Here is a 14,488-nt window from a genome sequence, read left to right on the forward strand (position 1 = left end):
CAACAACTAGATGGAATGGTGCTCAGCCTACTCCTATAGATGTTATAGGTGGATGTCAGGTTCCTCAGCCCTAGCGTCCCCCATCTGTGGCTTCTCACTTTCCCAACAGCACACTTCAAGTCCTGGCCCTATGTACATGAGTTAAGAGGTCGTGTTTACCAGGTAGCTCCCAAGGGCTTGGAACTGACAAACCTAACAGTGGAAAGAAGGCAGTGTGCATGGGACAACTGGAGAGCAGTTTAAAATCCCATCCAAAGGGGGGCGCCTGGGTGGCTTAGTCAGTTAAGCGTCCGACTTTCACTTAGGTCATGATCTCGCGGTTCGTGGGTTCGAGCCCCGCGTCGGGCTCTGTGCTGACTGCCAGCTCAGAGCCTGGAGCCTGTTTCAGAATCTGTGACTCCCTCCCCTGCTCACGCTTTCTCTCTCTCTCTCTCCTAGAAATAAATAAAATATTAAAAAAAAATTTTTTTTAAATCCCATCCACAGGATCTTGGCGAGGGTTTGGTTTGGGCTAAGCAGGTAGACAGAGGGCCTGCTTCTGAAGTCACCTGCATCTAGCTTCTCCACCAGGTTCTTACAGCACAGTGTTAGATCTATGGGAGATACCAGAGCTCGGAATTCCAAGGGCTTTTTCTGGAGTTAGTGTGCCTGGTTCAGATGCTGCCTCTGCAATTTACTGATAGCTTTGGACCAGTTCTTGAGCCCCTCCAGCCCGACTCTGTGAAACAAGGATCCCAATATGACCCATTTCAGAAGGTTGCTGGGGGGATTGAAGGAGACACCTTAGCACTTCAGGCTTATGTTCACAGTGACCAGAACACGAGCTGAAAGGTAAGGTCAGATATAAGACGTGGATTTTTGGGAAAGGAATTTGGATTCAATGCACTAAGAAACAGGGAGCCTTGAGGATTCTTAGGCATAGCAGTGACCTGAACTGTAATCCTAACGCTGGACCCACATGCCTCCACTGTGCCTCACTCTGTGACCTTGCCTGAGTGAGTTAATCTCTGTAAGCTTCAGTTTCTATATCTGCACAGTGGACATAATGCTGTCTGTTCCCAAGGACAGTTGAACACAGCAGAGTAGCTAACATCTAAAAGACTGACAACGTTAAGCCATTGGCCAGGATGTGGAGCAGCTAGATAAAAAGCTTCTGCACAGCAAAGGAAACAGTCAACTGAACTGAAAGGCACCTGATGGGATGTGAGAAGATATTTGCAAATGACATAGCAGATAAAGGGTTGGTATCCAAAATCTATAAAGATATAGATATTTATAACTCAACACCCCCAAAAAACAAATAATCCAGTGAAGAAAAGGGCAGAAGACATGAATAGACACTTTTCCAAAGAAGATATCCAGGTGGTTAGCAAATACATGAAAAGATGTTCAACATCACTCATCATCAGAGAAAATACAAATCAAAACCACAATGAGATACCACCTCACACCGGTCAGAATGGCTAACATGAACAACTCAGGAAACAACAGATGTTGCAGAGGGTGAGTAGAAAGGTGAGCCCTTTTGCACTATTGGTGAGAATGCAAACTGGTGCAGCCACTCTGGAAAACAGTATGGAGATTCCTTAAAAAATTAAAAATAGAACTACCATATGACTGAGCAATTGCACTACTAGGTATTTATCCAAAGGATACAAAAATGATGATTCGAAAGGGCATATGCACCTCAATGTTTATAGCAGGGTTAAAAACAATAGTCAGGTTTTGGAAAGGGCCCAGATATGCGTCAACTGATGAATGGATAAAGAAGATGTGGTATATATATACAATGGAATATTACTCGGCAATCAAAAAGAATGTTACCATTTACAGCAATGTGGGCAGAAGTAGAGTGTGTTATGCTAAGTGAAATTAAGTCAGTCAGAGAAGGACAAATATCATATGATTTCACTCATCTATGGAATTTAAGAAACACAACATATGAACATAGGGGAAGGGGAGGAAAAATAAGATAAAAACAGAGAGAGAGACAAACCATAAAAGACTCTTAAATACAGAGAACACACTGAGGTTGCTGGAGGAGAGGTGGGTGGGGAGTTGGGCTGAATGGGCGATGGGCATTAAGGACAGCACTTGTTGGGAAGACCAATGGATGTTATATGTAAGTGATGAATCACTGGGTCTTACTGCTGAAACAAATACTACACTGCATGTTGACTAACTTGAATTTAAATAAATAAATTTTTAAAAAAAGAGTTAAGAGGTCTTTAAAACTGCAATCACATTAACTCTAGAAAACTACCAAAAAAATGATGATGCCAAGTATCAAAATGGTAGAACTAGACAGAAAAAAAAATCAGGAGACTATATCCAAAACTGTTTCTTTAAATCAACTCTCAAGTCCCCAGATCCTTAGGTAATGGGAGGGGTGGGGGTAAAGAGAGCATGAGCCTACAAATACAGAATAAGAAGGGGGAAATAATCATACAGAAAATTAAATGAATTTAAATAGCCCATTTGTGCAAACTGAATAAAACATCTATTACTTAAACAAGGTCAAAGAGACATTTAAGAGCCTAAACAAAGCAATAATGGAAAAAATTTAGGCCCAAGAAGTTTCATGGGAACAATTTAAATAAGACAAGAATTATGGATTTAACATCTTCTTGAAAAAAAAAAAAACAAATTATTTTCAATAAAGTTAGCATAATACTGATATCAAAACCTGACAAACATACAACAAAAGAAAACTGCAGCCTGCTATCACTTATAAATATGCACTCAGAGTCATAAATAAAATATTTACAAACAGAATAAAGAAGTATACTGAAAGAATAAGAACAGAGGAACTCAGTGAATCTTCTAAAAATGCGAAAAATCTGTTGATGTACTTCACAGTACATAAGTGGCTAAAAGAAAAAAAGCAGATGATCACCTAATTATATGCTAAAAGAGTATACAATAAAAATTAAATATATTCTTGGTTTTAAAAAGAGCAAAAAGTGTGATCTGTACTGTCTTAGCATAATCTCACACACACACACACACACACACACACACACACACACACACAAATACAGGGAAAAACTAGCAAAAGATACAAATAGGCAATTCACAGAAAAATAAATAGAGATGATTACTAAGCACATGAAAAATGCTATCAATTTCACTTGTAATAAATGCAAGAGAACTCAAATCACCAGTTTGGTGGTGTTGCTAAGGCTCTGAGAACTGGACTGGGCACTCCTATACAAGATGGCAGGATATACATTACAGGGAGGAATATGTATGTATAATGTCTAATGCATCCTTCCTGAGAAGGGCGTCCAAAAGAAAATATATGAAGGACACTTTGACCCACTATCCCACATCCCAGAATTCACACTATGGAGAAGTTTGGAGAAAAAGGATCTGATCAGCTCAAAAAAGTTCATTACAGACTTTTTATAACAATGAACATTCTGCAAAAGGACATAAATTTCCTTTGTTTGAGGAACAAAGGCAAGAGGTTTATGTGGCCCAATCCTCTGTAAGGATATGGTATAATCTTAGGTGTATAGGAGAACTTTCCACTAAAGTTCACAGTGGTTATCTCTGGATGGGTGTGTTTCAGGTGATTTTTACTTTCTATCTTGTCCTTTGTTGAAATTGTAAAGGTAAGGATGAATCATTTCCCAAAAGCAATAAGGCTTTCCCACCCATAATCAAGCCTCCAGTCACCCTTGGGGTCTACAGAATGAAGTCAGACGTTTTCAGCCTTTCATGCAAGTTCTTGTTGATATGGCTCATAGTTACTCCCATTCACAGGCCTCATGGCCTTCACCCCCTTACACTTGCCTCCATGTTGAAAATAACCTCTCCACCTACCCCCGGTGGACCTTGAATATCTGAATTGAGGGGTCTCCATGTCATGTAAGTTGTTGGTGGGCATCTGTCTTCTCTAACAGGTTTCTACCTCACAGCTCACTCATGTGAGAGGCCCACCTGTCCCCAGTGGGGGTGAGCTCCTTGAGGGAACAGGTCCCTTTCCACCCCCACCAGTTGCCTGAAGCTGCTGACCCAAATTAATCGCTCAGAAATGTTCCCTTGGCATTAAATCTCCCAGTGAAGGAACTCAAATATTTTAACAAATGGAAAACAGACAACTTCTGGCCACAGCACACAAACTCCATGGGGAACATTTAAACTGAGTTTCCCACTGAGCACCTAAGTTATTGCTAGAACACACCATGCCTTTTATATCAAGCATCCTGAATGACACTTGCTAATGTTCAGCATTACCAGGAAGCTGCTGGAAAAAGTCAAGGTGACCCTTCCAAAATTGTCTTCCCATCAGAGCCTCCTTGGGAGATGTGAGGAATGGGTCTCACCCGGCTCATGGTGGCTTTCAGCATTTCCAGAAGCAGCAGGGCACCTTCAGTGCACAGCCCAACCCGGAGGACTTCTTCACTGTAGTGCTTCTGCAGGAGTGACTGAAGCATGGCATCCAGGCTGTCCTGAAAGAGGGGACAAGGACTGTAGAGAGACAAATGGCTGCACCCCAGTGGGACCAGCTTTCCAGCCAGTACATCAGGTTTCTCGGGGGGCCTGAGTGGGAGAGAGGAAACAGACAGTAGCAGCCTAGGTGGCTGGCCATGTGCAGAACTTCAGCCCACTCAGTGGTGCATGGGGGAAAGACATACGTCTGAGTAGATGCTGCATCATTTAGCTCTTTTGTTTGGTTTGAGGTCACAATCAACTTTAATGAATTTTCGTAAATGAGATTACAGAGGACATAGGAGGAATTCAAAGGCTTTGAGCACAGGGCAGAGGGTAGCACAGGGAATTGCTGGAATTGACCAGCAGGGCAATCTGACTTAGCCTCTTTAAAAGCTGGGTTTGTGCAAGCTATTCAGCCTCTTGGCAGCTCAGTTTCCTTCTCTGTAAAATGAAAATTGCATTCTCTATCCCATGGGATCGTTATAAATATCTAGCGAAATAAAATATGTAAAACATCTATCACGGGTCCTGACACTCGGCAGATGTTTGTTTCTTACAACACATTCTTGGAGAAATAGAAATACACGATTTTGGTGAACCTAGCACAGCATATTAAGAACTTTATTTTGAAGTGTGATCTATAATACTATTAGCATATATCAAGATTTAGATAGGTCAAATATAAGGATGTACAAGAGGGGTGGATTTTCTAGCCTTCTATTTGCAGAGCCATGCCTCTCCCCCAATTTCCATTCAGTGCAGTTTAACTCAATTGAGACCAAGAAACAATTTCTGAATCTGCTGTTTGTCAGGTGCCCAGGAAGGTGAGTAAGAAGTGGGCTCTGTTCCTGAGGTGCTCAGTAGCTAAGGAGAGAGGAAATCATGCAAATGTGTCTGTGCCATATAAGGTGAAGGTGTGCTGAGGCACACAAGAGGGAGTGGCTCCCCCTGCCCAGGGATCTAAGCAGAAGGTGGCATCTGAGCTCTGTGTTGAAGGAGGAGGCCTCATCAGGTAGGTGACATGGAAGTAAGAACTCATTAAAGGCACAGGGGAGGCAAGCACAAAGCAGCTGATCTTACTGGGCAGGTGATCTGGGGGGTTCACAGCACAAAGGGTAGGTAAGCAAGGAATCTGAGTTGGAGAGACAAGTCAGACACCCAACCACAAAGGGTCTTGACACTGGCTATGGATTCTGACTGGCTATGGATTCTAAACCTGATCCCGCAGGAATGAGAGCTCATGACGACTTGGATGTAGTGCAGGTAAATGAGTGAGTGGGTGAATGGTGAGAAGCTATGCATCGTGAGTGTAGGTTCCTCTTTGGAGAGATGTGGCTAAGGAAGGACAAAAAAATGACAAATAGGAGAGCAGTTGGCCAGGAATATGAATCATGGGGGCAGCTTCTGGTTTTAGGTGGGACACAGTTCACCATATGTAAGGTCTATGAGGGAAAAGTCCGTAGAAAAGGAGGTGCTGAAAGCACAGGAGAAAGAAGGCCAACTACTGGTGAGATCACTCAGGAGAGGAGTGGGAAGAATCCAGATCAGCCTGGAAAAACTACCCTTTGTCAGTGACAATAGAGAGAAGGTAATGGAGAGGGTCATGGCATGAACAGGTGGTGGAGAGCAGAGTGCCAAAGCAATACCTCCCCCTGGGCCCTCCCATTCCCACAGTGAAGTAAGTCATTTGAGCAAAGGGCCACTTTGGAGCAGAAGTCTGGAGAGCATATATGGTTTACTCTAGAATTCAGGGGAATCAAGGCACATTGCTAAGGTAAGGAGACATGCTATTTCAGAAGGTATAAGCTGAGGCTCTGATTCTGTGGTGGCATCAATTTGCCTCCCCTCCAATGCCCATCATCATGTGACTTCTCTACCCATGCACAGAAAGGGAAAGACTTAAAAGTGGAACTGATAAAAACAGACATGCTGGCAGGGAAGATGGGAGACAGAGGCTCGGGAACTCAGAGGACCTGAAGAGCTAGCCAAGGGAGTGGCACTGTGAGGGAAGGATAGAGTGAGAATGCAATAAGAGTTGGAAGAAGTGGATGGAGGTAGTGGTGGAGAGTCTTAGGGAACCTCCTCGGTAACATGGGGTGAAAAAACCAGGTGTGTCACTCCATCCCAGGAGTACCCCAAGAACCTACTTTGGGCCCATCTGTCAGCTCCGTAAGTGGTGTCTGCAGGAAGAAGGTGGACACAATGAGATAGACTTCCGGAATGTGCACGTGGTGGCCCAGAAAGTCTTTCAAGACACGGAACCCAGGAAGCAGGCAGGTGCTCTGGTCAGGCAAGGTGGCGTGGCTCTTCAAATTATCTGTTGATTAGGTGGAAGGGGCACAAAATCCAACTGAGAACAATTGCTATTGCTTCCGGTCAAGGGGATTGGACACATGAAGGGATTCCCTGCCACCTACCCATCCCATAGAAATGCCAAATATGTCATACACACATGAGCACAAGGAAGTATTCAATAAGAGTTCCTTTCCCTATTTCTGACATACTCACTCACTCATTCATTCATTCATTTATTCATTCAAAAACAGATACTTAGTACCTGCCATCTTACAAGCAACAGGGTAACTTTGTATTAGGCAATAAGGACATAGCATTTCAACAAAATATATAGAACCGCAGACCCTCACCAAATACTTATAATGTAGGGGTCGGGGGCACATTAAGGGATTTAATACCCCCAAAAATATTTGCTTGTGAATTGTGATAAGTACTATAAAGAAAAGTATAGGGGCAAAGAGAGTATAACCGAGAGGCCCTAATTCAGGGGGAACCCTCCTCTCCTGGAGGAAGTGGCATTTGAACTGAGCCCTGAGGGATGAACCCATGCCAGCCAGCAGAGCCATGTTGGTGTTGCGAGTTGGGGACAACATCTCAGGAAGAGATAAAGAGCTCAGGAGCTTTTGAGGAATGGAAGGAAGCCCCCAGTGTCTAAGCAGTCAGGACATAAGGGGATCCTGACAAGGAAGTAGGAGGAGACTGATGCTGATCGGGGTCAGAGGTCAAGGTGATCCTACTGCAAGAGCATGAAGACCCCAAGAGGAAGGAGCCTGGCACGTCCTCACTTGCAGTCCTGGGTGAGGAGGCGCCTGACCTCCCGGAGAAGGCCGCCACTCACCCATCACAATGTCCACGCCCTCGAGGCTGCGCTCCACCCAGGATCCCCCAGACAGGCCTTCTTTAAATCGCCCGCGGAGAGAGGGGCTTGCCAAAAAGTGCATCAGCAGCTTCAACCCCAGCACAGTGGTGCTGGGATGCAGGTGGCCCTGTACAAGGAGCAGGAACCAGTCAGGCCCCAGGTTCAAAAACATCTCTTCCTTTGTCCTGGGGGGAGGGGAGTGTCAAAAAATGCAATAAATTATCTCTCAGTCCACAAGCAAATAGCACATTCAGAAAATACAAATAATTTCCAGCATTGCTAGGTACCTAAGAGAGCCAAATTGAGGTTACTCTGGATATCACTTAGTGAAGCACATGTTATATTTTTAAAGAATGGTAGGGGTGCCTGGGTGGCTCAGTCGGTTAAGCGTCTGACTTTCGCTTAGATCATGATCTCGCAATTGGTGGGTTCGGGCCCCGCGTCGGGCTCTGTGCTGACTGCCAGCTCAGAGCCTGGAGCCTGTTTTAGTCTGTGACTCCCTCTCTCTCTGACCCTCCCCTGCTCACGCTGTCTCTCTCTCTCTCTCCTAGAAATAAATAAAACATTAAAAAAAAGATTAAAAAGAATGGTAAACTAAAATGCTGGCAAAGTTGCTGTTAAATGGCTAAACTTGTTTATTAATGACTAAAGGGTAAGTTGGCCAAAGTTTTTCAAAGCAATAGGAAACTGTACCAACAGATGTAAAAATGTGCAGGCCCCTTGAGAGCCCTACCCCACTAGTATTCATACTTGCAAGGCCTGACCAGTGACCCATCTAATTACATCAATACAGTTGAATAAAACACATAATGGTTAGCTCACTCCCTTTTCAGATATACTGATCAAAATTAATCTAAATGGACGAGTCCAGTATGTATGCATCTTTATCAGTTTAGGCCAAAAAAAAAAAAAAAAAAAATACAGGTTCGACTGTCACTTTCAAAAATAAATTTTAAAATGATGAGTTTGTAGAATACAGATTTACTAGAAAGGACTAGAGGGCAGGAAGGTGGGCAACCAAACCTCAGAGGCAACGGCTCAGCAAAGGACTCTGCCTCTGGGAACCAGAGAAGGGCCCATCTTTGCCGGGCAGTGTTCTCAACACCAACTGCCAGCCTAGGCAGCTAGGCTGTGGACCCTGGCCTAGAAGTCAAGAAACTGTCCTCACTTCTATTCCTGCCTCTGTTTACTAACTGGCTGACTTTGGCAGAGGTCTTGATGAGCTCTGGTCATTTTCCTTGATGATGATGATGATGATGATTTTCCTTTATGATGATGATGATGATGATGATGATGGTGGTGGTGGTGGTGGTGATAGTGATGGTGGTGGTGGTGGTGATTATGGTGGTGGTGGTAGTGGTAATGATGATGACAGTGATGATGATGGTGGTAATGATGGTGATGATGATGATGATGACAATAGTAATGATGGTGATGGTGGTGGTGGTGATGATAATGATGGCAATGATGACGATGGGGTGATGATGATGGTGGTGGTGATGATGGTGATGATGATGATGATGATAGTAATGATGGTGGTGATGATGGTGATGATGATGATGACGAGAGCAGTTAGCTTATGGACTATTTATAGTGCCCCAGACACAATGCTCAGGGATAGTCACATATTAATGTCCATTCATAGCAGGCACTATTCTTATCTTTGTATAGATGAGTAGAAAAGGGCATAGAGGATTTAAATAACCTCCCCAAGGTCTCTAAGAGCAGAGCTGGGATTTGAACCCAGGACACCAGAACTCTAGTGCTTAAGCACTACCCTATACTCTCATTCAGAAAGATGAAAAAGGAAAGGGCTGGACTAGCTCATCTCCAAGGCATCTTCCAGTTCTACCATGTTTTGATTCTAGAAATACAAAGTCTTTTTAAGCACTACTCGCAAGGCTGTTTTACTGAGGGGTAACTCCCCACTATATTCCCCCCTCCCCCAAACACACATACACACTAAAATATCAACCCCAGCAGGAGCAAGGACCTGGACTGACTTCCTCAGCACCACATTCTTGGAGTGAGGAACAGAGTCTGACACACAGTAGGTGCTCAACAAATAGTGGCTGAATGAATGACTCTGGAGCTGGATATAAAGCAGGCATCAGTGGGAGAGAGTTAATGGAATTTCATGGTTATGCACTGTTTTGAAAGTTAATTGAAGGCAGATACTTGTTTTTCCAACCTGGAAAAATAACCAAATAACTGACAGTAAATAGCAGAAGAATTTGGCAAGCCTTTTCCTTGATAGATGTTATGTAGGCTAACCATTTCTCCATTCTATTTTCTGCCAAGTACAGGACATCAAAATCAGTGACTGTCACAACTGCCAAAACAATAACAATTACACTACAGCAATGGTGACAAAAAGAGCTTATTGTAATTATACCAAATCTGTTCTGACTTACTCATGCCCATTTCACATTTGCATCAGAATATCTTAGGGCAAGGTCTGCTTTATTGGGTGGAGAGAATATAATTTTCTTTCTGACTGGTGCAGGAAACACATTGCCGAAAACCGACTCAGAGATGCTAAACTTTTCATTAAGAAAAGGTTTTAATACTGCACCCTGTATGAGGCAACCCCATGCCAAATCACTCTTCCTGGAGCTACTTACTCAGAGGACAGATGAAGTTGGGAGGAAGATATTACACTGAACAGCATCTCCAGCAACTGGTTTCTGAGCCAGATTGTCTTTCCAGATGTTTGGCTTCCAGCTACAAAATAAGGAAATTCAGATTTGAGGGAAAACGGATGTAAAGAGACATACTATTTGCTGCAGTAAGCAATCGTATTCACCAAACGCTTCGCTCACCCAGGAACTGGGGCATGGATGGGACTCAAAAGTTTGGCATTCAGTTCTAGACTTCCATACAATGCTTAAAAAGAATTTCAGGAAATGTTCCTAAAGTTCCCTTTAACTGGAGATGATTTTGATGCTTCCCATCCACATCCCCCAGAAAATCCTAAAAATAACAAGGTCAAATTTATCTTCCGATAGAAGAATTTTTTTTCACTATCATAGGCTGCAACATTTTGCACCTATTGACCGCCAACTGTGTGCTGGGCATTATGGGAGACACTGGGAGCAGAGTGGGGAAGATTTTAGTCCTCAATCTCAATTCCTGCTCTCAGTGTGTTTCCCGGCTAAATCTTCAGCCTATCAACGTTGCACTAAAAATAGAGCTAGCACTGTAGAGATCAGAATGAAGTCCATATTAGAAGAAGGGCTGACTGAATAAGCTGACTTTTGGGCCATTATCCATTCATTCATCCCCTTGGTTAACCAGTTATTTTACAACCAATTCCGGGCACATGAATGCAGAAATAGGACTGATGTGGCAGCTTGGAGAAGTGGAGTCAGATTTCTCTCTATTTGGATTCTGGCCCCAAGAGTCTTATCTCTCTGAGCCTCTGTTTCCTCATCTGCAAAATGGGAATAGTAATATCTACTATTCAGGTTTGACCTAAAGATAAGAGATCATTTTTCTAGACTAAGTAACAGTGTCCAATAGAATCTTTTTCAACGTTAAGAGTGTTTTATATCTCCCCTGTACAATACAGTAGCCACTAGACTCATGTGGTTATCGAGCAGTTGGAATGGAGCTGGTGTAACTGAGGAACTGAAATTTTAATTGTATTTAATTTCTACCAATTTAAATTTAAATGTAAACGGCCACATGTAGCTCAAGGCCCCCCTCTTGGACAGCACGGACCTGTAGGGCCCAGGACCAAGTTCCATCACACCTGCACTAGCAGAGAGAACATGACATAGCCGCTGTTCTGCACCTGGTTGCGAGGAGAGAAACTCAGAGAAACAAATCACTAACCTGTGCATTAGAGTAAGCCCAAGGACTTTAGAAGCACAGAGGAGGTGATCTAACCTGGTTTGGTGCGACCAGGAATGGTTGGTTAGTCCAGTGGGCAAAGCAGGGAGAGTGGTGGGTGACGGCAGGCATTTCTGCCAAGGGAGTGACACACACAAAGCATGGCCGGAGGGCAGTCCATCACATATTAGGATCTGCAGGTGCTCAGAGTGCTGAAGCTGGGGCTCATCAGAGGAGCAGGGGTAGGAAAGACTCAATCAAGAAGGCGAGCAGGAACTGGGTCATGAAGGATCCCACTTGTTGGCCTGTAGGGAACTGAGCTTTATCCTGGAGGCCTTAGAAGCTCTTCCAGGTTGTGAAGGAAGAATATGCAATTTGATTTGACTGTAACCCTACTCATAAAACTATGACCTCACAAAGCCACTACTTGGGAACAGCTGCTTAGTTGTGGGCACCTTCCCCTTCCTTTGCCTCAGCCCTTCCCTCTACAAAATGGGCCCATGACAGATGGCTCTCAGTGGTGCCATGAGGGCCATCCTGCTGCTTTCAGACTGGTGTCTAAGAAAGGTCTCCTCACCAGGCACTGAGGAGTCCAGGCCTCCATCCACGCAGATCTGCCTCTCATTCACCGAAGAAGGCTTGAGGGTGTACACGACAAACAGTCCAATCCTTAATGCAGAGAGAGGAGGATAAGTTCAATGGCGATCTCAACCCATATCTGCTCAACACATAGGGGGGTTTTGTGCACAGATCTCCCCAAACTGGTTTCAAGGGAGGGTTTAAGGGAAATCAAATTATTCCATGATCAATGTAGTGTTTCCAGAGACTTCTAAAATCTGCCATCAGAGCAGTTAACTCTGGCTCTGCCTGATCAACATTAACAGATAGCGATGAGGAAGGAAAAGGCTAAGTACCATGCTGACTGGGACTGTCCTTGGGGAAGTCTGCAAAAAGCAGACCTGATGGGTCAATCAATGGCTGATGACAATGACTGTGCTCATAGAAATTCTTGAATTCTTGGCGTAGCAAGTGCGTCCGGGCACCAGGGAGCAGTGAGCACATAGCCCTGCTGGGAGTCTAACAGACTCACCCCTTTTCTCAACTCTCTGCCCTAAAAAGCACCTCTAGAAGGTTCCAAGGAAATGGAACCTGCCACTGCACTGAAGGGTAGTGTTGCTGGGTCGAGTGTGGTCAGGAGAGAGCCGAGGCCTGTATTCCCTTGTGAAATAGTCCCAAGACTCTGCCCTTCCCCCTGGGATGCCTGGCACCGTACCTGAGCAGGTCCTGGATGCTGGAGTAGCCCCTCAGCTGACAGCCTAGGATGGCAATGATGGTGGGGATCTTGGAGCAGGTGAGGCCTGGCTCATTGAAGAGGAAGACGAGCTTGGGGATAAGCTGAGCCTGGTGAGCAACTTCAGCATTCCGGGGTCCTTCCCTGGTGAGCCCGGGAGAAAGGCAGTAAAAGCTTTTACTGGAATGAACCAAATTTGCTGTGTTTCTGCTAAAAAGGTTTCCCAGGCTGGGCTCACTCCATGGCCCTCTGACTCCAATGCTCTCTCGGCAACTCATCAAAATGCTGCCAGACACCCATTGAATATGTGTCTGCCAAATGCCCGAGTTGCTCAGGGATGAGCCTCTCATGCCCTTCCACCCCCCGCCCCGAAATTGCCTTCAAAGACAACCCCCAGTTATTGACTTTTAAATTCCAAGCCTCAGGGAAAACTAATGCTGGTCTCAGAAAACTCAGAACAAAGGCAGCAGACTCGCTTGCGACCGCGAAGCACTTCCCAACAGCCAGGAGCGAGGGGCCCTTGGCGAGTCTGTCTGGGGTGTGTGCTCTTCCTGCCCGCCCCAAACCACAAAGTGGATGAACACGCCACTGAGAGTCAAAGGGGAAAAAAGACAGAATTCAAGCATCCACATCCCCCTTCTTAGGATAATCACAAATTCAATTTCCAGTAAATTCTACTCAACCAAAGGAAACAGCTCCCAGGATAAATGTCCACCTTTTAGAAAACAACAAGTACAGAAAGAAAGTGGGAAAGGAAAACAAAGGTGAAGGAAGGTGAATTTGGGTGGATTGCTCCTTCTTGAACTGCCTTTTCTATACTAATAGGACAAATTCTGCTGACCTCCACATCCCTGATACAGAGGCAGAACAGTTCCGTGTGTGGTTTGTATGCATCAGCCTAACAGGGAAGATGTGCGTTCATCCACCTATAAGCTCTCACTGTGTTTTGTGGTCTTTCTTATCATAGCACTAAGCAGCCTGTTTTTCCGTATGCCTTCTCCACAGGACTGTCTTGTTCCTCCGAACTTCCAGCCCCAAGGTGCTGCCAGCTGGCCGGCCATCTTGCTGTCTCCCCAAATGAAGCCAACAGGGAAGAAAGTATGGACAAGACAGGCGACAGGTCTCAGATGAAGTAGTGCGAGTGCCACCCAGCCACATGTCAAGATCAGCCCCGTTCCAATGTATGAGCCAATAAATCCCCCTTTCTCAATCTTCCGTTTGCCCTCCCTCCTCCCTTCCTTTTCCCCTCCCTCCCTTCCTTCCTCAAGTTGGTTTGAGTTGTATTTCTGCCACTTGCAACTAAAAGTGCCCTGAATGTTTTAAAAAGTGACTTGGAGAAGTCATTTAGAGGGAGAGTGGGTTGGAAGGCAAACAGGACTCAGAGAAGTGTCTGCCTTTGCTGGCCACATATACTGAGCCCCTGAGAGGCTGCTGGTTGCCAGAGCTAGGGAGTCCCCTCCTGAGGCCCAAATCCACTGGGGGAGACAGACTTGCCCCACATAAGTAAGCTACTGGGAAGGACATTGCAACAGACTGAATGCTCGTGTCCCCCCCAAAATTCGTGTGTTAAAACCTAACCATCATATTCAGAGATGTGGTCTTTGGGAGGTAAGCAGGTCATGAGTAGAGTCCTAGGGATGGAATTAGAACCTTTATAAAAGAGATGCCAGAGAGCTCCCTCGCCCCTCCCACCAGGTGACATTATAGTAAGAAGACTTCTATTAACCAGGAAGCGGGACCCTCCCCAGACACTGAATCTGCCAGTGATG

The 14,488-nt window shown here is 44.9% G+C and overlaps 1 protein-coding gene across 6 annotated transcripts in view; it reads right to left on the bottom strand.

Moving 5' to 3' along the window:
• WDFY4 (WDFY family member 4) overlaps positions 1-14,488 on the bottom strand; it is a 292,803-nt gene that overhangs the window by 158,865 nt on the left and 119,450 nt on the right. For all 6 annotated transcript variants that reach the window (XM_039233715.1, XM_039233714.1, XM_039233716.1 and 3 more), the window contains 6 exons: positions 12,702-12,863; positions 12,006-12,097; positions 10,219-10,318; positions 7,574-7,779; positions 6,588-6,757; positions 4,332-4,457 (listed from right to left, as the gene is read on the bottom strand). In XM_039233715.1, coding sequence (XP_039089646.1) covers positions 4,332-4,457; positions 6,588-6,757; positions 7,574-7,779; positions 10,219-10,318; positions 12,006-12,097; positions 12,702-12,863 — 856 coding nt within the window. The remainder of the gene's footprint in view (positions 1-4,331; positions 4,458-6,587; positions 6,758-7,573; positions 7,780-10,218; positions 10,319-12,005; positions 12,098-12,701; positions 12,864-14,488) is intronic.

This window comes from Hyaena hyaena, unplaced genomic scaffold, assembly GCF_003009895.1.
Source record: "Hyaena hyaena isolate Hyena2069 unplaced genomic scaffold, ASM300989v1 scaffold_78, whole genome shotgun sequence".
NCBI classification, from domain to species: Eukaryota; Metazoa; Chordata; class Mammalia; order Carnivora; family Hyaenidae; genus Hyaena; species Hyaena hyaena.